Source organism: Oreochromis aureus, linkage group 22, assembly GCF_013358895.1.
Source record: "Oreochromis aureus strain Israel breed Guangdong linkage group 22, ZZ_aureus, whole genome shotgun sequence".
In the NCBI taxonomy this organism is placed as follows: Eukaryota; Metazoa; Chordata; class Actinopteri; order Cichliformes; family Cichlidae; genus Oreochromis; species Oreochromis aureus.
The window spans coordinates 11,267,508-11,294,092 of NC_052962.1; the positions used below are offsets into that span (position 1 = coordinate 11,267,508).

General features: G+C 43.3%; 1 protein-coding gene across 7 annotated transcripts in view; it reads right to left on the reverse strand.

Annotated features, from left to right (window-relative positions):
* LOC116313416 (growth factor receptor-bound protein 10-like) overlaps positions 1–26,585 on the reverse strand; it is a 52,929-nt gene that overhangs the window by 13,663 nt on the left and 12,681 nt on the right. For 5 of the 7 annotated variants that reach the window (XM_039605743.1, XM_031731128.2, XM_031731120.2 and 2 more), the window contains 4 exons: positions 18,237–18,474; positions 15,571–15,694; positions 3,481–3,637; positions 1,055–1,170 (listed from right to left, as the gene is read on the reverse strand). In XM_039605743.1, coding sequence (XP_039461677.1) covers positions 1,055–1,170; positions 3,481–3,637; positions 15,571–15,694; positions 18,237–18,474 — 635 coding nt within the window. Of the gene's footprint in view, positions 1–1,054; positions 1,171–3,480; positions 3,638–3,819; positions 4,835–4,984; positions 9,594–15,570; positions 15,695–18,236; positions 18,475–26,585 lie in introns of those variants that run through there. The other 2 variants (XM_031731137.2, XM_039605745.1) reach the window with 2 other exon arrangements.

Sequence of the window (26,585 nt, forward strand, 5' to 3'; positions counted from 1 at the left end):
GGAAAAGACACACGGAGATCGCCAGTGAGCGAGAGACAAAGAGACAAAGAAAGAGAGAGAGGCACTACAGACCACTTAGGATAGTGCTTCTCTATCCAGAATGTGTGTGTGTGTGTGTGTGTGTGTGTGTGTGTGTGTGTGTGTGTATGGGATGTGTGAGTATTCAATCAACACAAGGACTAAGAGCCAAAGTGGTGCGGAGACAGAGAGAGAGGGCACTCCAGCCCTCGGAGTAGATGCAGTATGATCTCACCCGCTGATGTAATCCCCTTTAACCAGCAGCGCTACTCTTAGCGTGATTGACAAGCCGTGGCCAGCACTCCTGTGTTTTACTGTGCTCATTACCACAGAGCTGAGGTCACCTGCTGGCTCTGACACACACCTAAATCACCCACAGCAATAATGTCACCGTATACCCGGCCAGCACACAACAGCAACAGCCCCACGCTGCGTCCACATCGCCAGAAAAGATGCCACGCAGGCCGCGCGGCGCCGAGTTGCTGGCTGCCAGAAGTAGGGACGTGTACGTCTTTAAAAAAACGACGAACAGCTTTGCATTTTGAGATTTTAGCACTTGTCTGAAGATAGGATAAAAGGCTAATGATGAGTTTTAACTGAAACCGTTAGCTTCTTCCAGGAGGAAGAATGAAACGGCAAACGCAGAGGGTGTTGCTAAAATACTTTAGCATTGCCATTTACCCGTCATGTAATGCGGGCTTAAAACCTCAGCTGCAACTCTTTGTCTTATACTAATTGACGATTCATGAATAGAAAAATGACTAAAAGGTGATTTAAAAACCCAGAAAACACGACAATCCTCTAATTTTTGGCTAAAACTATTAAACACAGAGGTGCTGGCTGCTAGCAACAAATTTGTCGCTGCATTTCAAAAACATCAAAAGATGAAAAACCTTTTGAACCCCAATTTTCTCTCCCCCTCTCTCTCTCTTTGTGTGTGTGTGTGTGTGCTGCTGTGTCTACGTGGCTCTGTGGGGGATGCGTGCTAAACCAAGGCAGTCACAGAAAGGTCACTTTAGGGATGCAAGAGACTCACCAGGGGGTTCCTGAAGAATTCATATTTGGCATAGTTCTTCCTGAAGAGGAATTTACTGTCACCGCTCATGGAGGCTTGAACCTGAACCACCAGCTCGTGGTCCTCCACACATCTCTCTGAATGAGGGCACAGAAACAGGCAATGTTAAAAAAAGAAATTGCCCCCTGGGGACGGCGTCTGACAGAAACCGTCTGGTTTTAAATCTGCGAGCGCGGCTTTTAGGGCTCATTTGTATACTAAAAAGATTTTCATGTCAAAAACACCGTTCATTGTTCTTATTTAAATTCATTTTAGGGATTCATCCACAGCATAACAAGCAGCTCTTTTGCATGCATTTCCATTTTTTTTCCTCCCTCCTGTGTTGACAGCATATTTAGAAGTGTCCTTGTCACTAAAGGACTTACTGTGAGCTGTAACTGCATCCCCTAGCAGGCTGAACAAAACAGCTTTTGAGGCGGTGAACCTGAATTCCAGTGAAATGTGCCATACACTGGAACCGTCGAAGGATATTTTTATTTTAAAGTCTCTCGCAGAGTCACAGAGTATTAATAAGCTGCTGACATATACGAATAAATACAAAACCCTTTTGTTTGCTTGCTGCCAATCAGAAGAATGCTGGCTTGTTTCAGATAGAGGATGAACAAAGATAATAATAAGGATTATTTTGAACTGTGATTCATGGAAAGCTACTATGCCAGAGTCCATGAATTAAAAACATGCAGACATCCATATAAGATGTCTCCAGCAGGAATTTAGCCACATTAACCCCGACATCAGCATTGTGTACAATGACGCAGCAAGAAATAAATACTTTAAAAAAAAAAAAACCTCGCCTGTTACTAAGAGACGGGCGAGGAACTAAGAGGTTAAATAAGGAGGGGCGGTGAAAAGGAAGAAGCGCTGTGAGGCAGGGGAGGGAGGAGGTGAAGGTGGCGGTGTTGGAGGAGGAGGGGGGTTGCAGGAAGATGATGTCATTTATTTAGGCTGATTGCTGAGAGCAGCAAAGCCATAAGCAAAGTACAAACCACAGACAAACACACAACCACACATTAAAGGCTCAGATAGACCTAACCTGCTCACTGTGCACCACTGAGGCCCAGTTACTTTCTTTGTGTGTGTGCGTGCTCGTGTGTGTGTGTCCTCGTCTATCTTGAAGTTGAGGGCATATGATCTCAGAGTGAGGCAGGTAAGAATTTGATAGTGGCGGGATGTTCCAGTTAGACGTGGACGTGCATGCAGGGTTCTCCTGTTTCACTGAGGCACAAACACACATTTCTAAACTGAAGCTGTACTCACTTCTTTTTTTTTCTTGCTTAGCTCTGGCTGTAGTTAAGGGGTGGAAATGTCTGGACTCTGCGCGCGTCCGCTCGTGCACGCCCTCGTTGGCTACAAGCGGGGGAATTTCCTGTGGACAGTCAGGAAAGGGCTGATTGGCTAGAAAGGCTAGGGGCTCGTCCAATAGAGACCGGCGATTGGTTCCTCGCGGCTCTGGTATGACGCTTCAGTCCCAGGCCTCTCCACCCTCCACCCCCACCTTCTGTCTGTCTCTCTCTTTCTTTCTCCCTTCATCTCTCCTTCCCTTCTTCCCTCCCTCTCCTCTCCTCTCCTCACCTCACATTCCATCGCTCCGGTGCCCTTTTTTTTTTCCGAGAAATGCAGATCAAGCAGGAAAGCACAAAGCAATCCTTTGACTCTAAAAATACGACTCGAGAGGAGGAAAGCCTCATTGAGGACAAAGGCAGACCCAGAGAAGAAGAAGAAAAAAAAGTAAAGCTTCAAAAGGGACACACGGCAAAAGTGAAGAAGCGAAGCACGAGTCCTATGTTTTCCTTTTTTTTCCCGCCCCCTCTACCTCTTTTTCTCGCTCCCCCCACCCTCTCTCTGAGCAAACTATTTGGGAGGGAAAAGCATGTGAGTAGAACATGGAAAATGCTTAATCCTACAAGCACCACACCTCCCTCTCAAGTGGTATAGCTATGCAAACACTGGTGCTGTGATCAAGTGAATACACAGGCACACACACACCTGCAGAAAAGCACACGCAAGGCAAATATGCAGAGATTTAGCAGGAAGCTTTTATTCTCTTATTAGAAGCTACAAGAAAAAAACGTCCTTTTTTCATGGATTGCATTATGTGGCCTACATGCTTGTTTTTCCTTTTAATCTACAGAAAAGTAAAATCAAAGCTCCCATTTTTTTGAGAAAATGTTATAATGTAACAGATTTGTAACAATCTGACGACCTCACTGAAACTTCTAATGGTGTTTAATCACCTTTTCATCACTGCATAAACACAATATAAGACGAAAAAAATGCACCAAAGTAGCTTTAATCCCTTTTCTTGCAAAAAAGAAAGGAGGAAAAAAAGGCGAGTATCGGGCATCGCTGTCCGCACCGGGATCCACACAGAACACTGAGATTCTTACCAATGCCGAGGATGGGGTGGTGCTCCACCAGCGCCCAGGCGCTGTCGTCCAGGCAGTGGCTCTTGTAGACCAGCAGCTGGCACACATCTCGAGCCGTCATGTCGGCCGGGATCTCCACGACTTTACCGGCCCCATCCTCGCTCCACACCTTCACTATCTGAAAGCACACACACACACACACACACACAAGAGGGATGATGGGGATATGTGTACATGACAGCAGCAAAGGTCATGTTTTCAGAAACACGTATGAGGCATGGAGTTGCTGTCAGGAAATTGCATTTGCAGAGAAAGGAAAAACAAAAGCTGAGACTACAACAGATCACCAGCTGCAGTTACCTCCATAACCAGGTGCTCTGGTTGGTCCCGTTCGCAATATTCTGTCACTCGAACACGAGAAGGTCTTAAAATAAGAAGAAGGATGACGTCCAGGAAAGGCTGGCTGGTGCCTAAGTGTTTAGTTCAGCCCTTTTTGTCCGCAGCAAACGTACGTCAGCGAAACGGACATTTCCCCTCACATACGAGTATATCTGTGCTTGGAAAAGCTTAAAAATCTGCCCCCCCATCCCGACATTTGAACTTTGATGGCGAAACCGTGTGGTGGATTTATACGTGTTGTATATTGTCATTAAAAATGTCACTGCTGGGAGCAGCAAGCGGGCAGAGTTCAAAGTACCTCCCAGTGTTGCGCCATTTTGAACCATTTCAGCCAAAGTGCCCAGAGCGACATTTAAGCCGGGTGTATTTTTTTTTTTTTGGCTTCTTCCAGTGTGTTGCTGCACAGATAACCACAGGCCAGCTGCTTCACACCACTCTACGAGCAGATTCACACACACATAGGGAGAGATTGCCCTCACAAATATGAGCAAACCGCAGAGGCAAAATTATCTTCTAAATCTCAGAAATGGTAGGTGGCTCTTGTGTGTGTTCTCACACGCCCACGTCCCAACATCCTCTGGTCACAGCGGGGGATTCGGCTGCCCTGCACTTCACAGACGGCCAACCAGGGAGCAACTGTTGAAAATTACATGAAACAAGAGAAAAACCTAGTGATGGGCGAGGGGCTGGAAGGTGGTGGGCGGCTGGGGTTTTGGGCACGAAAAATTAATTCGGACCAAGGCCCCTGTAGAGCGGGAATACGTAAAAACGCCAAGTAAACGGCAGCCGCGGTGGCCTGGAAACGACACAGAGCGTCAGGAGCAACAGCATGCAGACATGGAGAAAGACTCCCAGCGCAACCAGAAACAACGTCACGGCACTCTTTGCCCCTGCAGAGCCCGAAGACCGCCTCCTCTCTTCCCAGATGCCACAAAGGAGGGGAAAAAAAACTGCATTTATGACGCATTAGTTTGTTTGAGAAAAGTTTTAAACACACTGAGTTGAGGGGGGTGCAAATATCCCTGTCACTGCAAACTGGCAACCAGACGCACACAGAAAGCTGATGACAGAGACCCATAAAAGAAACAAACACACACACCCACACACACATGCAGAAGTCTCTTACCTCCACAGCCTGTAAGAGGCAACAGTCTGGAGAGCAGGATGGCATTTTCACACTGAGAGGCTCTCCAGTGACACACAGGGACAGAGCGAGCGAGAGAGAGAGAGAGAGGGAGAGGGGAGGGGAAGGGAAACAGGAGGCGAGAGGAGAGGAAGTCAGGAAGAGAGAGAGAGAGAGAGAGGGAGGGACGGATTGGCAAGGAGAGCGCTAGAGAGGTTAGAGGAAAGAAGGGGGAGGAAGTGACAGAGGAAGGACGAGAGAGGAAGAGAGAGAGGGATAGAGAGCGAGAGAGACAGCCCCCGACTTCTCCCGTCTTCTCGTCCTGGGCAGCATAAAGACTGAGCTGCGAGGAGTGGTATGAACAGTAGCTCCTCTCCTCCTCCTCCTCTTCCACCACTCCCCTCCCTCCCTTCGTCTCCTCACACGGGATTAACCCAGTGTGGGATTTTTAAAACGGTGAGCTGCTACCTGTCACGTACGCTACCATTCTTATCTTCAGGGTTGCTTTTCAATCCTCTCATCCAAACCCGACTTCCCAAAAACAAAACACTGTCAGCTCCTCTTACTGATGGCGCCGCACCAAAAGTAGCAGTCCCTCTCCCTGAAACACACCCACACCTCCTCACATGCACGAGGACAGAAAGAACAAGCTCAAACTACTAAGCCAATCACTGAGCAAACACAAACACACACACACACACACACACACACACACACACACACACACACACACACACACACTGACATTTTCTTTGAGCTGCCTAATGGTTTCAATTTCTAACCCCTCCCTCCCGCTTATCCTCCCTCCTCTTCCTCTCCTCCCCCTCAGCTGTACGTGAAATACTGTGAGACGGTGTTAGGACCAGAGCAACATGTGTAACGCACAATGACGGCTTCAAGGGTCGCTGAGAAGGCAGCTGGAAGTCTTAAAGGGAAAAAAAAGGAAGAAAAGTTGGGGTGATTCGATCTGAAGCTGCGCGGATCACGTGCCGGCTGGGCAAACAGTCTTTGGGGTGGGAGTGAAGGGGTGGAGGGGTTCGAGGGAGGGCTAGAAATGATGGATAGATGGATGGATAGGCGGGTAGGTTGCTCAGCAAATCTGGCCAGCCTCAGCAGAGGTGGAAGGAGGAAAAAGAAACATGCCGATAAAGAAAAAGAAGGGAGGGGGGGCGGAGAGGAATAGAAAGAGAAAAGAGCGAGAGCTATGGAGGAATGTCAGTAATGCAATACTGAGTCATAATCAGGCTCATGTGTAGAGCACAGGCCAGCCCAGTGTGCACGCCAAGTATGAGGTGCATGCACTCCAACACACACACGGGTACAAAGGAGGAAGACAAAATGTAAACTATGAAGACGAGCTCCAGGACCTTTTTTTTCCTAAACGTTACTGCTCGATGTTTGCTCCAGCCTCATGCTGCAGTTTGGCACTCATCAGTATAACAAAGAGCTCTTTCTGAGTTTATGTTGATTACAGATATTACAGAATCCCAAATATGATGAGAGAAAAGATTGGAAGAGATAATGAGCTCACTTTTTGAGTCTTCAATTTGTCTTTTCGACTTTTTTTAGTCGATGTTTTTACCGCCAGGGTCCTTGGAAAGTTTAAAATCCTACGCCACGCATCCCTTTACCTAGTTTCATCTTTCCATCATGAAACTTAGTTCACCTTGCCGCCCCCCTCCACTTCCCTCTCATCTCTCTCCAGGCTGAGGCTGAGGTTACACGCCTCCTGCTGTTTATAGCAACACACACAACACACGTAAAGAGGGCCGTGAGCAACAATATACCAGCCTGAAAGGTCATGGACAGACACCCACGTGCACACACACTGCACACATCGGGTCAGAGGTCAAACAAAATAACTTACACCAGGGTCAAACCCACTTGACCAGGAAGTTTATGGGACCTTAAACCACAAGCTAAAAGTGACACACACACACACACACACACACACACACACACACACACACACACACACACACACACACACACACACACACACACACACTTTGAGTTTACTGTGTAAATCCATGCCAATGTCACTGTGAGAAGATCCACAGGGAGCATAGTTGAAACTTCTTAACATGTTTTTTTCCGTCATGTAAAAACTTTAAGTGGCACAATTGATAAACTCTGGAAGGCTTTACTATTTCTTGGCCATTGTGAGAAATGGAAAATTGCATACATACTGTATATAAATGTGATTCTTGTTGATCATCAACCATGAAATGTTCAGAGTATAGATTCATTCTCCTGTTTTCTGGCACACAGGCCATTTAGTGCAGCCAGCAGCACAATCCATATAAACAGACAAAAGCTGCAAATGCTCACCAGCAGGCAGACTTTCCTAAATATTTTAAATAATATCGACAAATGACAAATGATGCACGCGACACTTTTAAAAAGAACCCCCATCCTCCAGTTCCCAAGCATGTTGTTTGGGACAAACTGCAGTGTTGACAGCAACGCCTGGACACTGACGGAGCACCACCACCACCCCATTCTTGTCCTTGACGTTTCAAATCTTGCTAGATGTAGTCCAATGGCTCACAGGTGTAGGGCTGCTGTAATATACATACAGTACAATGTATTGGCTTGGTATTATCAATGAGGCCGTACCATCAAACAGGCTGGGTTTTTTTGTTTGTTTTTTAACTGTGTGCTGATAAGAAGCCAGGTGGCCCCTCTCCTCTGTAACCCAGATGATGCAAGGCCTATAAATTAACATAAAGAAATCCAAATTTTTGATTGGTCAGACAAAAGGACAGTTTTTCACTTTGCTTCAGTGCATTCTTAAGGAGACGTTTGGACCATGGAAGGCAGCAGTGTTTCTGGACCCTGTTCAAAGTTTTTTGGTGAGGGGGTTTGGCTTTTCCTTTGGCTTTGCATACAGAGGATGAAATACAACAAATACCTACAATTTTCCATTTCCCTTAACTGGAACTGAACCCTCTCTGAATTTTACTTATTACAAATGTTTTATAAGCACATATTTATCTTTAAAAAAAATAAATAACTTCATTACTCCACCTGAATTGTTCCACCAGGAGCTTATTTCACATGTTTTCCAGTCTCCTAAACATTTTTAATGGGTTGTTATCGTCCAATGCAAAATGAAAAATCTGACTGACGCACGTGAGAAACGTCTCTATGGACATCTGTTTCTTCCATCTTGACAAGTGTTCATCTAGTCTCCTTCAAACTTTGCAGGTTTATTGCTGCCCCTCTCTGAGCCTGGTTCTACTGGAGGTTTCTTCCTGTTAAAAGGGAGTTTTTTCTTCCCACTGTCGCCAAGTGCTTGCTGAAAGGGGTTCGTCTGATTGTTTTGGTCCTCTCTGCATTATTGTAGTGTCCATACCTTAAAATATGAAGAGCCTTAAGGCGAAAGTTGTTGTGATTTGGTGCTATATAAATAAAACTGAATTCGATTGAATATTTTCAAACACTGAAAATTTATTACAGCAGAAACAAACTCTTCCACTGATAGCTGACTATGCAGCCACAGTCGGCTAACACACCCATCACTAATGCCAGTATTTGAATGCCGTCTGCTGGTGACTCCCACCCTGCTCTGTTACAGCGTCATCTGTCTTTCATGTCTGAGTGGTCGGGTTTCAGGCCAGACAGAGCTGATTAGCTCTGCAGACAGGCCAAACTCAATTTTACCTCACTGGAGAGCCATCGCAGAACCTCATCGAGTGGCTCGTTTCCCTGCGACCCACCACGGACAGGGCACGCCATCTGTCCCACACACACGTGCGCGCACACACACACACACATGCACAAACGTATGTCAGCCAAAAGTTTGATGGATATCTACTGTTCAGTTCGAGGAACCTTTCGGGTTTAAAGATCGCTCATGTGGGCACAGTGAAATCGATCCAGTAAGACAGAACGTACATCAAGTTTCTAACTCCACCACACGGAGTTAAAAGAGTGCTTTCTCTTTCCATGCAAAGGTCCACATCCCTTCCACACATCTTCTTTCATCTGGTTTGTCTGAGCTCACCATTCCCCAGTTCCACAGCAAAATCAATACCTGCTGCATAGTTTGGTCATGTAGAGGACACAGTCTCACTGATCTTGTTTGATTAAGTCCAAAGAATGTGGGTAAACTCCCTCTTCAGGAATCTGGATTGAGCGCATGTTAATATCAGAGCTGCAATCAGATGCCGACAAAGAATTTCTGTCTTCCGAACTAGGAGAAAAGGACCTGAAGCGAGCACTGATCTGTACAGCACCCCCAAATGGCCAGAGCAGGAGGATGCAGCTGTGGATACAGCTGTTGCTCTGCTTTACAGCCTCATTTGTGATGAAATCTACGGAGGCTTCGCTGTGACTGCTTTTTCAGCAGAGAACATGCAAAAAGTTCCCGCAGCAGAACACAAAGGTCATTTCAGGGAAATATTTCCACAATATTACAACACTAGCAACTAAATTTTGAATCCCTTAGAAGACTTTTCTTTTTTTAAAACATTGTTTCCCTTCATTATTATGATTTCAATGGGAAAACCGAATCTACAGTCTATTATAACAGGAATGACCCATGTAATCCTCAGAAATTACATTCAAGCTTGAGTGAGTATGTGTGTCGGAGTCCTGTAAATCATCATGACACACACACACACACACACACACACACACACACACACACACAGACATAACTGTACTGAATCCTATTCAGGTAAGTAACTAAATTAAAATTGATCACAAAGCATGATGATTTATGCGAGACTATGCAGCGACCTCGTGACTATGTAACGAGGAGCTTGTGCATCCTGTCATTACAGGCTGACTTGGGTGAGCTTCACTGCCATCTTTACACGCACAGAGACACACACACACACACACATGCACCTTATCTGATTGCAGTGGGTCAGCAGACCATTGCGTGCAGAAGTACATCAGCTGACCTCATACAAAGAGGGAGGTAGGAGTACTAAATAGAGACTGAATGACTCAGGGCTTTAGTCTTAAATTAGTTTTTAATAACACAGCTACAGTGCTACAGATCACCACATGAATCTGCTATTAACACTTCTTTCTAAGAATAATGACTGCATACAGATCAGCTATTAAATAGCTGCTCACAACAATATTTTGCATTATTTATTTAAATAAATTGTTTCAAAACTTCTGTGTACCAGTTAATACTTAAGTTTTGTACTCACAGCCCTGTGAAAAATGATTCAGCAGGTTTTAGAACCATCTTTAGCCACAAGTAATTGTTTTCTATTTGACTTTTTCTCTTATCTTTATCTTCACATACCCTGGAGGAATTTTGGGCCACGTTTCTTTACAGCATTGCTTCAGTTCATTGATGTTTGCAGACATTTGCTCAAGGACAGCTCCACAGTACGATGGGACTCAAGAAGCAGTTATTGGGTTAGCCTGAACTGGTTCCCAGTAGTTATTCCTTGGACTTGTTAGGGGAATTGTTAGTCTGCTTGCCTATCGATCCCACTCATCAGTTCCACCTGCACTCATGCTACAATCAGCTGATTTCAGTTCGTGTGGCTGAGGTGACAGCGGCGCAGTCTACAGCGTTATGGAGAGCAAAGTGCATCCAGGACAGACACAAATGCATTATGTTGCTAACACGACTTCAGCTTTTTTGCAAGCATCTGAACAGACAGCATGCTAACGCTAAGCTAGCCAAGAACCAAGAGTGACGTTAACACACTGAGTCAACGCCGACCCCGGCCCAGCAGCCACAGCCTGAACTTGAACAGGTAACAAACTGATGAGCAGTCAGGCTGCAGTCTCTGTTTCTACCTGTTCCAAGTGAAATCACTGTGGAGATCACTTTGAAGTCTTTTTGTGTTGTTGGCTTTGTGTTCATATGTAATACTAAGAGAAAGATCACGTGTGTTCTCATTAGAATAGGGATTTGTGTTGGTGTGCAGGACTCTAGCCTCAGGTTTAAACTGTTAAATGGTAATTCTAAGACATTGTGTTTCAGCTATTTTATACAGTAACATGAAAGTAATGTAACAAGTATTATAGCAAGTAATGTAATCCATTACTTTTAAGAAATGCCTCCAACATGCACAAAGATTTGACCACAATGCAAACAATAAATCTGCATGAATGTAATGTCTTTGATATGCTGTTTATCAGTGGTGGTGACTCTCAAAGCCAATGAGAACCCAGTGAGAATCAATAAGGAATCAATAAGAGATATCAATAACAGAATCTGAACCCTTAAATTCTTGTTTAATGTTTCAATTAAGGACTCGCCAAAACTAGCCATTACAGCGTGTTTAATTTGCTATGCCCCAATAAGTAACTCTTAATTTAGGATGGTCTGATGTTAAAAGACTAAATTAAGCTAACACGGAGATACAAAGCCATCGGATTTCACCCTCTGAGAAGTTGTTTTGATTTCTGAGTCTGGACCAAAGTGGTGGCAACACTGCTGAAAAATCATCCCTAGAGACCTGCCGCTGGCACAGCTAAAGACCGCAGACCGCAGCCAAGTATGATTCCTCTTTGTACATAATCAGCTTTAACCTTTGAAATATTTTGCAAGCATCAAATATTTCAATAATGAAACCATGTGCTGAACAACAAACCATGAGAAAATGGGTTTTTCACATCCTTTTTTTAATTAAAACCCTCTTTTCTCTTAAATCTTTCCAGAAGAGGTCAGAGGTCAAGGTCAGTGAAAAGAGTTCAGTGTCTTGCTCACTAACTACTTCAAAAGAGTGGAGGTTAGCCAACACATGGGGCTTCGGTGCTTTGGTTGAGGCTGAGAGATTGGTCTCTATAACTACCGGGGCTCCCTGCTGTCACTGATGTTCGTAATGCCCTCTCTGGCCACAAATAAAAGCACAAGTTGCGTTGCAGCCACGGTCGCGGTGCCAAAGCAAACTCATTTGCCCAGCAATGACAGACAAAACCTGACCAAATCCTTGTGAAAGCCAGGGGAACATGACTGAACTCTATGGTGTAATACTGCAACAACATGCGTGGGAAATGGCCATTATCCAGTCCACTATCCAGAACAATCAGACCACTGAAAGAAAGCTTCACAAATCTGATGGGGATGGGTTTTTTTATATTGATAGCCTGCTTATGATTCTACAAGGACACTGCTCAACTGGCTCACAATGTGAGCAGCATATCGCTTTGAGAAGGACGGAGCTCAGTGAAGAATGTCCAGATTCCAACTCTACAGCTGGAGGGGGCGAGATCCTCTGATAAACCTTTGCCAATGCAAATACAATGCAAGTATGTCTACAGACCAACGCACGCAAGTCTAACGGTCCCATCTGCATTGTTGTGTAAGTCATACTCAGCACTCCTCAGGCTTAAATATATTCACCTGATCTGCACATATCAATGCACATATTTACTCCAGCACCAGTCAAATTTAAACTCGCTAACTTTCTGTTAGCTTAGATATAACATTACACAAAATACCGTGAAAGGCTGAAAGGCCATGCTGTAGACAGTCTAAACCTAAATTTGCTGAATTTAAGAAATTTGATCAGTGGACGTTTTACTTAATTTGATTTAGAAAGAGCTCATTTTAGAGCATTAGAATCTATTAAAGTGTACAATGTTTCAAAAGGCATGCCCCAAAGCAGCCCAATCAATAGGAGGCTGGTTTAGGACGATCTTACACAGTCAACAAATTAGTAAATAAGCTGCCCACAGACATGCCTGCAGCTCTGTGAGAGTGTACTCAGGAACAGCAGTGCTTGGAGCTAAATGCTAACATCAGCCTTGTTCTGTCTACTGTGCTCAGCAACAAAGCTAACACAGACATTTAGAAAAATAAGCATTAACGCATTCACCAGTTCGTTTATTGGCATTATAATCAGTATGAAGCACGCTGGTTACAAGTTACAGCAAGTTACATGACTTTTGCAGGTATTTAGTAATGAGCCAAAGTCATATTTGCCTGTACTTAATCAAGTACTGACAAATTTAGCTAAACTGCTTAAATGATTACTTAAGCCCTAGTTAAGTTTACACAAAGATTATTATTAATTATATGTTCCAGAAGGTCAACACCCAAAACAAAAAAAGGATCTACAGGCTAAACCGAAAGCCGCTATAATTTGTTAGTCAGTTTCAAATAAAATTTTGGAATCGTGACTAGTCCTCATGTGTTTACATACATGCTAGACGCACTAGGTTCAGCAAAATGTAGAGTTTATGGTGTCAGATGACACACGCAAGCTATGACACAGATATTAGAGCTATATTAAAATTATTATTGTTATTATTTTTTCTTTTACAGCTGATGAATTATTTTGAAGAATCATGAATAAAAATAAGATTTTTTTTTCCTATTTTTATATTCATCACATTTGTAATACTCTTTTTCTCTAAGCCAGGTAACATGGAGGTGAGCAAACGAGCCACATGTGGCCGTGGAGCTGCTTGATTGAGACTCGTGATATGGTCAGACTGGGACTGGACTTGATATAATATCAGTATTCCTTCATTTCTCTTTCAGGGATTTCAATTTTGTCCATAAAACCTTAGCACTTTGCTGATTGGTTGATTAGGATCTCAGTCGATTATGGTTTGGAGACTAACCATGGCAACATCCAGTAATTAGAGAAAAATGTGTATTTCCTAACCAGCTGGTGAGTGGCTGCTGGTTGTCGTCTCGTGAAATTAGTCGCACCCAAAACTTCCTTGTGATTACTTTGGTTGCTAGCAGAAGGACGGTTTCTGTGTAGGACGTTACACCTCTCTGCAACCAGTTTCACACTGACAACAGCCAGCAAACACCCATTCAGGCTGGTCTCTAAGCCTGCATGAATGAGGCTTTAGCATTTTAGCAAGGCATAGTCCTTCAATGGCGCCAGTTTCCAAAAAATATTTACAACAAGTGTTAAGAGTGGAGTTAAGCCAAATAGCTGGTTGGGAGGATCGAACATGTCAGAAGGCTGCTGCTATAAACCTCTTGAAAACTGAACTATATCTATTGCTTAGACTCCTGCGATTGAAAACATGATTAAAATTGCTTTAAAAAATTAATTGTGGACTATCTTGCAAGCACCAGTTATGAGACCCCAAACCAAAGAGGTAGAAGCCAAAGTAAAGAAGTTGGCCATGCTAAACTCGATGGCTATAACACAGCCATCCCAGTTATTTATTAATGAATCATTGCTGACAATCAGTGGAGATGTTTCTTTACATGGGTGGTGTCCAGTTCCCATGATCCCTATCACCTTCAGCCACACATTTATCATTCTCACAGCCACCTCCTCTCCTCCTTTGGACAAAATGCTTTTGCTGACTATGATAAACATGGTGGAATGCTAGAGGTGATTTTTCCACATGCTTTTTACGCCTTCCACAAGCTTTATCGCCTAAAATGAAATACTACCGCCTTCCTGTTTTTGTGCCATTAAGCACTGTTAAAGAATGTCCTGCCTGCTCTAAAGTGGTCACAAGCAATGAAAAATGAAGCAAAGACAAATGGAAATGATGCCAAGCCTCTCAGCCATTATCTGTATGGATAACTGGACAGAAAACACAAGTTAAAACCGCGTGAGATAAGAGCAAAATATAAACGTAACTGCTACTGGCTGGTTATTTGGCTCGCTGAACAAACAAGAACTGCGGACAAAATGAAGATGATCTGGGAAAGAGAAATGAAGCAATGTTTAGTCAGCTCTCACAGACTCGACCGCGCACACAAAAGACCCTTTGTACAAACTGCAAACTTGCTCTCTGACTCCAGACCTTGTGAGATGATGTCAACGAAATGCAAAAATAATGCTTTGGCTTATCACATGTCTCTGTGCGTGTGTGAACTGAACAATGCCACCTGTGTGTGTATAACTGCGTTAACAACACCAAAAAAATGTGCGCATGTGGATGTAAAGAAAGCGAGCGAGCGAGCGAATAAGCATCTAAAATAACTTTTATTGTTCAGGGTGGGCATCCTGAAAACATCTTTGAGGAGGATGGAACATTCCTGGGACAGGAGGCTCAGCAGGGGGAAGGAAGGGCAAGGCTGTGACACACACACGCACACACACGCACACACACTCTCTCGACGTGACGCTAAGAGCCGAGGTTGAAGCGTGTGAACCGGAAAAGGGCGCCTGTCTTGCCGGAGCCAGCAGACGGATTCAGAAGGTTCAGAGAGATCCGACCTGCAGATGTTCCCAGCCGTATTCCCGGCTCTGCCACGGGAAGTCTGCACTCTGTCCGCAGCATCCTGGAGACGCCGCTCACCTCGTTCTTCCACAGCAAAACATGTCCGTCACATGTCTGCATGTGTGTGTAAATGTGATTGATGATGATTCCACAATAACACACACATATGTGCTGCCAGATAACCCCGGCTGAGTTGTTCTGTAATGGATAAAAAGGATGTGCGCAGCCAAAGTCAACACATGCTGCTCTGACCTGCACATAACAGGCCAGTCAGCTGGTTTGAAAACACACAAAGACACACGTGGTGTATGCACACACTAACACAAATGCAAGATCTAATTAACATGAGCAACAAAAATTTAGCCAATCCCTTGACCGCATGTGCCTCTACCAAATCAGCTGTACCATTTTCAGTGATTGCGTGCTGGTGCAGGTGGCGTGCGTGTAGGTGAACTTACGTGGTTGTCAGAGGTCTGTATCGGGCTCAGAATAGGGGATCCAGTTGGGCTGCAGAGCTCAGGGAAAGGGTTGGGGATGGCTGGCAGCGAGGCTGGACGCAGCTGGTGCTCTTCCTGCAGGTTCCTGCAGAGGGAGACACACATTCATGACACTGCCTCAGGTTACCAGTGAGAGACTAACACTGGAGGATATATACACATGATTATGGGTGTCATTTGGGTATAATAAGGAATACAAATCAACATAGTTTCAGCTTAAAAGTTCATCTTAACTCTGACCGGACCACATAAAACAAACATAATAATAAAGCAAATTGTTACTAAACTTTTTAAAAACACATTTAAATTCTGGCTACTGTAATTTATTCACACAGATTAGCAGAAGCTGTCCCAGGCTCACTCTGTTCAGTGTCATTCTGATTAATGACACTTTGAAACAGGGCGCACTGATCTGGATATTCTGTTAAAGTTCAGAGTGAACAGTGGAGTAAAAGGGCAAGAAGACAGTCGGTGCTCACTGACCACTGGACGGCCTCTGGCCTAGATATTAATCCACGTCTGTCTAAATAAACAACAAGCATTTCTCTTTAAAATAACTTTATCATGCTTAAATGCTCAGACTTGCTGCCAATTACTGCACGTTTCTTTTAAATCATTATATATTTTCAAGCTTGCTTTGCACTCGTGGTGCAAGTATGTTCAGCACATTATAACCCACATTCTGCATAAAGATGATGAAGATGGTTAAAATGTTAAATTGCATAGACTTATAGGTCTGTCAGGGCCTCTTTATTAGATCTGCAGTAATTTATATACAGTAGAGTTTCCATTGCATCGGCCTGACCTACCCCGTTGTCCACTTGCCTGGAAAAAATGGTAAAATGGCCTATATTTGTATAGCGCTTTACTAGTCCCTAAGGACCCCAAAGCGCTTTACACATCCAGTCATCCACCCATTCACACACACATTCACACACTGGTGATGGCAAGCTACATTGTAGCCACAGCCACCCTGGGGCGCACTGACAGAGGCGAGGCTGAAAGCCTGAAAGCCTGAGGAAGAGAAAGCAGTAGAGCTGCTGACAATAACAATGGAGATGGTCAGAAAAAGCAAAAACAGCTTGAACTGAAGGACCTGGGATGGGGGTGGGTTGCAAAGCACCTTGGACAGGCAGGGATTAATGTAAGCAACTGACTACCTTTAGCTAATGCTAGTCCTTTAATCTCTTTCAATAGACACATTTGTTATGTGTACTCATTTATTACCTTGTTTACTCTTACTCTGCTTGGATCAGCTCGTTTTTGTTTGTGCCATGTGGCCAAAAAGGAAACTGCAGTGCCCTCTGGTGAGTGAACTATTCAACATCAACGCTGGTAACTTGGTTGAAGGGTGTCGTCTCTTCTTTACGTTTGTAATTTTAACTTATCGGCTGTTATTAACGTCAACGTCGGTCAATAAGATTAAACCCTTTCATCATCTGTTGGGTTCTAACTATTACATTTGTAATATTTCTAGGTTTGTACATATTTATGTCCCACTCTTTGGAAATTGTGGAAACCGATACCCTGACGACCCCAAAAGTAACAGTAACATGTAAACGCTGGAGAACGCAATAAATATGTTTTTTAAAGAGTATTGCAGTCTCTTGTTTTACACAGTGGTGTAGTGGTCAGCACTGTCTCGTCACAGCAAGAAGGTTCTGGGTATGAATGTCCTGCCATATTCCAAAGACAAGAATCTTAGGTTAACTGGCAATGTGAGGGTGCCAAAGGGCTTAAAGTGAATGAAATAACACACTGTATGAGTGCAGTTAATCTGTGTAAGTGTTTATTGAGTCTACTCTATCTGAAGGTCTGGTGAGCAGGAACTCAAGTAGAGTGAGGGAACACTGGAGGCAGATCGGTTGCCTGATCACCTGGTGTACCAGCCAGATTTTTAAAAACATGAGCAAACTGTGTGGGACAAGCAGTCATATTGCAGTTTAGATCCATAAAATGAGAAATGCTCATCATCTCAGTTGAGGGTGTAAGGATGGTGGATGATGTTTGCGCTTCAGACCTTTGATGACTATGTTGTTGATGTTTTTGTTTTTTTTCAAATTCATGAATCATTTTGTTGAACTTCTATTTCATTAGTGTGTAAGTTCACTGACAGTGATTAGAAGCAGTCAGTTTTCTTGTATGTATACGCATGCTGTGGCCAGGAAAGCTGATTCTGATTAAACCCACAGAGAAGTTCAACACACATCTTAAATATGGCAACACAAAAAAGCAATATATAATATTTCTGCAACTACAGAGTTACCAGAAGTTAATTCAGTTTCAAATGAAACATGGTCACACTCTCCCCTTCTGTTCCTGATCATGGCCTTTAATAGTGGCCAGAAAAAAAAGGGTTTCTGCAGAAAATTGGGATTTCACAGCGAAGCTGACCTTTGACCTTTCGGATATGAAACGTCATCACTTGTCCAAGGTGTTCCTGAGATAGCATGTTTACAAGAATGGCACAGACAGATATATAATAACAGAGTGTTCTTTCGCTGGCAGTGCTGCGTTATCTTTTATTCATATCTTTATTTCTGCAGGTGTAGCAGCGCTATCAGCTGTCTTTATCTTGAACATAAACCAGTGAGATCAATGTAGAGGCCCAGGTTATGAGTATTTACCTGACAGCTTTGATGTGCATGGGTTGAGAGTGTCTCAGCCTTTCTCTGGAGGGGGAAGAAGAGGGCAGGGGCGGGGTGTGGCGACGGCTGTGTCCCAGGTAGGAAGTGTGCACCTGATGGTGGTGGTGAGGGGCGTGGCCGTTGTTTAGAAGAACTGCCGTGTCTGCCTGTGTGGAGTACACACTCTCCATAGAGGAGTTCATGTCATTCACCAGCTGCTCCAGATCCACGTCATCATCTGTTGGTGCAGGTGGACAGCGGGATGGGCAAAGGGAGAATGAAATGAGTGACAGTGATGCATTACATCTACAAGCGGCTGACAGTCATCAAAACCATCCCCCACACGCTCTCAGTGTAGCTTAACTACAGCAACCAAAGTTAGTGGTGAAGAAAACACAGCTGTGGAATCACAAGCAGGACAGTGAAGAAAAGGAAGGGTGGCGACAATGCTGCAGCACCCCCTGGTGGATGACAGGACTACAAACTAAAATATAAATTTTAAAAAAAGTTATTTTTCACATTCTATTGCACAACATTTTTATTTTAAGCAAGTTGTGTTATAGGCTCCATTATGAAAACGACACAGCATGCTCACCACACTTGGAAGTGTGGAAGACAGCCTGGGTATCAGGGGCGCTACCAAAGGGGGGCAGGGGGGGGCACTGGGCACACCCCAAAATGGAAATTAACTAGGCATTTAAATATTTGCTTTCTCTCTTTTTTGCTATATTTCTTTTATTTTTAATCTATATTTGACAACAGCATAATTTTTGGTGTGCCATCCTAATATTTTTAGTGGCCCTCTCATGGCCACCACTATGAAAAAATTCTGGAGGCGCCCCTGCCAAGTATCTCAGCTGAAGTTTCATCAAACAGATTTCCGATGCAAGAATGCTTCCGGAGGCCGAGAACTGCCAACTTATTTATACTTTCAACTAGGGCTGGGCCATATCATACCGTTCACGGTAATACCGGTGTAATTTTGGGCAACGATAGGAAAATGAAATATCACGATAGAATGTGGGTAAAACGCGCACGCGCAGTGCCTATGTTTATATACGCACATGGCGGCGACGCAGAATGAGAAGAGCGAAAGTGGATCGTTAAATGAAACGGATGAACCAGAATGTGTTTGTAAAAATGCTGCAACTTCAGTGGTGTGGAACTGGTTTAGCTTTTGTCCGTCAAATACACAACAAAGCACTATTTTTGGTAGAGCATGCTAGCGGGCCGTCGTTATTACCGTGTTGTTTGGAAAATACGGCACACTTAAAATCAATCCTTTGATTTTTCTGAAAATCGACAGTGCCCCTTATAATCCCGTGTGCCTTATGTATGAATTCTGGTTGTGTTTACTGACCTGGAAACGATTTTATGTGGTACACGGTGCTCGAAAATCTGTCAAATGTTTTAGTACGACTTTGCTAAGCTACGAACCCGCACCGCTTGATGGATCGTCGGAGCATTACGGCTATCGTAGGCAGGCGCCTCGCGGAGTGATACGTACTGTGCTTCAACATAATATTACCGTATTGTGTGTGTATAACCTTTTTAAGTTTTGTGGATATTCTACATGGTTATGCTGAGGATGTGTCGGCCAATTTCCACTGGAAATGCCTTTTGGTTAAACTGTCAGCAAGGAATCTGCACTGTTAAATTTTTATATAACTTTAATGCACATAAAAAACAGCTGCTTGTTTAAGTGAAAATACATTGATGGGGTTTTTTTGCACTAATAAAGTTGTGGAGTTGTAAAGTATTTTGTCTAGTGTCAATTATATCGTCAGTTATATCGTTATCGCAAATTTTCAATTTTCAATTTTCAATTATATTGTGATAAATATTTTTGGTCATATCACCCTGCTCTACTTTCAACTCACATACCCACAGCTAACCCTATTAAAACATGTTCCCACGCCTATCTGCACAGTTTTCCCGTCTTGGCAGGCTCAACAGTTGAGATAAAAGACTTAGTATGAGATGGAAAAAAAAAAAAAAAAAAAAAGAGGAACCTATAAAGTCTGATTAGAGAGACAATTGTATCAGTGTACCTTTTCTTTATCTATGTCTGCAATTAAACACAGACTGGGCACTAGTTTTACTTTGAGCAAACAGCTCATAACCTTTGTATCATGTCTACAGTATATACTGAGACAATGACACTGAATTTTCAATGGCACTTTGATAGAGTAGCAATTTAAGCAATAAAAATATTGCCAGAAAAACATCCCGGCCTGGAATTATCAAGCATGACTCAGACAGAGAGAGTGAGAGAACGCACAGCCCTGATGCGAAGTATCATTCTTCCTCGTGTTGGATTCCTCTTTGGCTTGGATTTCATTCAGTGCCTGTGCAGTACACCACCTCCCTGGCTTGCCTTTGGCCTAACTGTGTGTAAACTGTCATTCGAGGGGCTGACAAGTCTTCCTGGCAGGCGGCAGCAGAGTTTCGAACCAGCACTCGCCCACAGACCAAACAACTAACCAAAGCAAACTAGAGTGAACGGGCCCCTGGTCGTGCAGGTCAGATGTCGACGCCGATCTTTTACCATAAACTGTTATTAATTAGCTAAAGCCAGGCCCGGATTTGCAAGCCCCACTTTGGGCTTCCCTCAAGGCTTTCATGCTGTTCATGTGCTACTTTCCGATGATGAATTGGTTCACTTCTTGCAGCACTCTATAATGCAAAATGAAATGCCCTCTGGGGACAGATGGAGATAATCCTGTGGACGGCAGTTATTACTAACCATTTTCCAACCTCGCAGCAATAGATTTTTCTACTCTAAACTTTCTAAAAAGTAAATGTGCACTGTCAGCTTGTGGGGGAAAAGCCTGCTAGCAGGAGAGAAATCTCTCTAGTGAATCAACTTTTACATAAGCTCTGTTAAACGTCCACACAACTGTGGTCTCAATGTGTTTCGCTATGTGTGTGTATGTGTGTCTAAAGGCCTTTGGTCCTCTGTAAGTCCCACCCCAACACCACACACAGAATTCCTGACATTCCTCTCAGACAAAATTACAGCACTCTGGGAACGTTAACCAGGCCTGTTCATGGCACATGGTGGCCAAATGACTGGGACAAAGTAGGACATCAAAACAGACACACAGGAATGAGGATAGGACACTATGTGCACTCTGCAGAGCTGATGTACATGTGCGTCTAATTAAAGAGGAGAAATTTAAAAAGAAGCACAGCAGTGTACTGAATGTACACAAACACTGAACATACACAGTGAGAGCAGGGGGGAAAGCTGCTGCACCAAAAACAACAGGAGTCGCTCATCTTAGGTCATACAGAGGTATGCATGTCACGCGCACACACGAACATAGAGTACAGTCTGGGACATTGGGTCATGTGATGCTGGGGTTCATGAGTGGGACATGGTTGCCTGGGTGGGTGGGGTGGGGTGGGGGGTGGGGGGGAGAGGTTCTAGGAAAAGAACAAGACAGCGCATGAGGAGAGACAGTCATGGCTATTATATAAAGATGTAACATAATGTGGACTCATGATCTGCTTACAGAAGTAAAAGCAAAAGGTGTCGTTATTCGTCTCATTACTAATGTTTTTCCTTCCATAGCATAATAAAAGTTACGCTACTTTGTGATTATTAGTAAAAGTTGTGTCCTTAAGAAGAAGGACAAATCCAGCCAAGACCTGACACAGGACCTGACAGATACATCTGGCCCTTCAGTTAATCCATTTATGGTTCCCTGGAGCCTCATCAGAAATGGTCTCAGTGGACGGGTGGCTTTCAAGAAACCACTGTTAAGGAAGGGAAACGGGGAGAAAAGTCTGAGGTATAACAAATTACACAGGAAGTGGAGTAAAATCAGTAGCAAGAAGTTGTTGTCAATATGGATGGAGGAGATCAGAAGAGAGGTATAACAGTGAGTGTCTATATCCATCTATGGAACATAGTGGAGGCTCTGTCATGGTTTAGGGCTACATTTTAGCCAGTATTGGTTGACATCTTGCACACTGAATGCAACACAATGATCAAACGATGAACACAGAAAAGTACCATCAGATCCTGACACAGATTTTTTTGTCTGATTAGCAAAGCTTTCACTGCCAGTGCAGTAAAAGCACATGTGGACAGAAAAACACACAATACCAATGTATCAACCCATAGATTGGCCTCACAAGAGCCTAAACCACAACATTACTGAAGCAGTGTGGGATCATCTAGACAGAAAACAGAACAAAAGACAGCCAACATCCAAAAAAGAGCTTTGGAAGTCCTTCAGAAGTCTGAAGAACTATTCCAGAAGACTACTTAAAGAAATTACAAGAAAGAGAGTTCAGACTTTGTTGAAGAATAAAGGTGGTCATAACGAATATTGACTTTAAAGAAATGTACAAACTCTGTTTTCGTCTTATATGCTGTATTTCCATCTATTTTTACCTGCGTTTCTCTAAATGGCTGCAGCTACTTCCCAGTTTACTCGCAAAATACAAAGAAATGAGGGTGGCTCAAGACTTTTGCACAGTGTTGTACATTCGGTAGGATGCTAAAACTGGGTAAGTTACTTAACATTTAGTCTATTTTTCTCTCAACTGCGAATGTGCATCACTGCAATGGAAAACAACACTTGCAATAATATTTAAAGTTGCTCACAGGAAGATTCTTCATCATCCTAATTATTGTGAGTTTGAAAGGTTTTGTTCTTGCTGCTAAAAGAGGAGTTTTACAAAAAAAAAAGTAGCCCAGTGCCACTTTAAGAGGATAATGATGGTATCATTGGCATTCCTCTCCCTCCCCCTGTGGCTGGCTTGGCCCACACGGCACTGCTGGCTACGGACAGGGAACCCAGAGGACATATAGAATGAAAATGTCTTCTCCGTCTCCTCCGCTAACTATAACTTGGAATGTAGATGACTCGCTGCAGCCGTCTGGCTAGCATCTGATGACAAAACCTACCATAGAAACGTGGCCAGTTCAGTCCTGTAAGATCCCAAAATATACTGAATGAGTGCTCTCTGTCCCTGGCCACGACAACCTGCAATCATCGATCTCTGACAGCAGTCTAGAGGTCAGTGAAGAGAGCTGAATGTTCAGGTTTTCAAGGGCAAAGCGCAACGGAGTTCTTTTTATGCAACAAAAACACAGGGGTTATATTTAGCATCCTTTTTGCGTTAGTACTTTCTGAGTAGATTTTTCTTGCTGCTGCTGTTTTGTATTTATGTTGTCAGTGCATTTACATTTTGCATTGTTGGAGGCGAAAACACTCTCAAAGTTACTTTAATGTGTAACTACAGGTGCATAAAAAGGCTGATTTTCTATTGCAACAATGACTGTTACTGCTGTGAAAGCCTCAAGCTATCAGCAGAAATGTGCTTATTACTCAGCTGCAGGACCAGAGGACAGCACATAAATCAGATAAAAGAAAATTCTGAACAAAATATTAAATCTACTGTTAATTGGTGGGCTTACATGCAGATGACAACATGTCATCAGATTGTAAGAAAAAAAACACACCTAGCATAAATGAAGGGCATGTAATCTGAGCCAGTCATGATCTAAAAATACAGCACATCCATCAGTGAGGCTGAGGTAAGGTTCAGCTACCAACCAAAGCCAGAATGAAACTGGAGATGGGTGACTTTGACTCTTGCCTTTTCAGTGAAGTGAAGTGTTGTCCTGCAAAACATTTTATCAGATAAACTATATACAGTCCTGTAATAAACTAAGTACATCCCTATTGCCTCCATAGGAATTAAGAGGGTAAGTAGCAGCTAAGTGTTGCTAACCTGATTAACTGAACATCATTCCCCTTTAATAAGAGCAGAACTTTTGGCAGTTTTCTGGTCTGGAGCAGGTGTGTGTTAACACAACGCCACAGTCTTCCTAGGAGAGAACGTCCCAGCAAATTTACCCCAGACTTCATTTGACATGTTAAATGTTAAAGTTCATGATTAAAGTACAATTAGAGGAAGACTAAACAAGTATGATTTATTTGGAATGGATTCCAGGAGAAAGGCTCTTCTCTCTAAAGAGAACACGGCAGCACAGCTTGCGTTTGCATACTTTCATCTGAACAAACCACGACTTCTAGAACCATATTTGGAATAACACAGGATAGAGAGCATACAGCACAAATACCTCACACCAAACTGTCAAGCACGGTGATGGAAGTGTGATGATTTGGGTTTGTTTGGCACCTACAGGACCTGGACACCTCCTCTCTATACCAAAGTATTCTAGTGACAAATGTGAGGCTATTTGACCAACAGCTAAAGCTGGCTGGAAACTGGAACCTACAGCAGAATAGTGGTGGGACCTCAAGAGAACTGTGCACAAACGAATGCCTGCAAGCCTCAGTGAATTGATGCAAAGTTGGAATGATAATGTAAGAGACTGATAGTCTCTAGCAAGTCTTACGGAAAATGATTACTTCAAGTTATTACTACTAAAGGTGGTTCTGCAAGCTCCTAAATCATGTACTTAGTTTTTCTAGTATTGCATAGAGCCCTGTGAATTATATAGACAGATATCAAGAGAGATAAGTACACTGCTGAAAAAACAAAGACACATTTTTTAATCAGAGTATAGCATCAAATTAGTTAAACTTCTGGGACACTGATTCGGTCAGTTAAGTAGCAGAGGGAGTCGTTAATCAGTTTCAGTGGTTTTAAATCAGGAATGGTTTTACAGGTGGAGGCCACTGACATTTTTTCCCTCCGCATCCTTTCTGACTTGTTTTCACTAGTTTTGTATTTGGCTACGGTCAGCGTCATTACTGGTAGCATGAGGCGATACGTGGAGCGTAGAGAGAATGCACAGGTAGTCCAGTTTATCCAGGATGGCACATCAACACAAACCATTGCCAGGAGTTTGCTGTGTGTCAGAGTACAGTCTCAAGAGCATGGAGGAGATTCCAGGAGATAAGCAGTTACTCTGGGAGAACTGGACAGGGCCGTCAAAGGCCCTTAAACTATCAGGAGGACCGGTATCTGTTCCTTTTTGGAAGGAGGACCAGGATAAACACTGGGAGAGCTACAGAATGACCTCCAGCAGGTCACTGGTGTGACTGTCTCTGACCAAACAATCAGAAACTGACTTCATGAGGGTGACCTGAGAGTCCTAGTGGACCCTGTGCTCACTGCCCAGCACCGAGGAGCCTGATTGATTTGCCATAGAATACCAGAATTGGCACTGTGTACTTTTCACTGTAAAGAAACCGAAGTGATTCTTTAATTTGTTTGAACAGTCTATTATTTTGTGTACAAAGTATATGATCATATATTACATATCTGTGGGGCTGACTGTTTATCTGCATGTTATCAGCGGGGTTTGGTAAATGGATGCATATACTGGTTATTGGCCATGACCATCGCTTATAAATTTTTGCAGGCCAGTTTTGCTTTATTTTTATTGTTGCACTTAAGAATTCAACTTGGTAAATGTTTAACTTAAAAAGACAAAGAAAAGCTACAGAAAGTAGCAGCATAATTTCAATGGTTCCTTGTGGAGACTTGTTCCTTGTTGGTTTGTTAGGTTTCTATAAAAAGTTATGCACAGACTGAGAGATTCTTGTGTCTGTTGTGCCAATGCATTTACATTTGCATGATCTTGACCCCATATTTAATTGCAGCAGTTACGCTTTGCAAGCTATCATTGACAACAAGAAAAGATTCTGGAAGTTTTGTTTTACTGTATAGTGGTTGATAGTAGCAAACGTCTGATCACTCCAGTGGCGTCACTGCCTGGAATAGAGTATGAACCTGCTGACCTCCTACTATCTACAACCCTGACCCACAGACCTATGGCTTACTTTCTATGAACTCCCTTCTGCCCTGAACTGTTTGACCTATAGACCTACGTAAGCACCCATTCACTTAATGTGAAACCATGTTTACAATGCACTTACACGAGCATGACCAACAAGCAGCAGAAGTGAAGCCAGTCCAATAAATCACCAAACCAAAAGAAAAAAAAAGCTAATCCACAGGATAACCACTAGCCAAGAAGAATTCCCAAGATTTTCCTGGAAGGGTGATGGGATTTCTGGAAATATAATGGGGGCAGATTTAATACTGAGGCACCGTGGGGAAGGGAAGGGTTCAAAATAGTGCCGAGCAGCAGTAGAGGGAGGGGGGAGTTTAAAATTTGTCAATAACCTCTCCATCTGGAGAGCATAGCATGTAGTGATGGAGGGAGACAGTGTCCTAGATGGAGATGGCAATAGAGCAGGAGGAGGGGGGATTTCTAGGAAGACAGGAAGAGTGTTAAAAGGGCCAATAAACTGGTTTTGATCCCATAAAGAAAGGTATGAAGAAAGGAAATGACTAAGAAATATAGATGGAAGGATTTAATTAATCTCTCAGGACATACCAGAAAAGACCAAC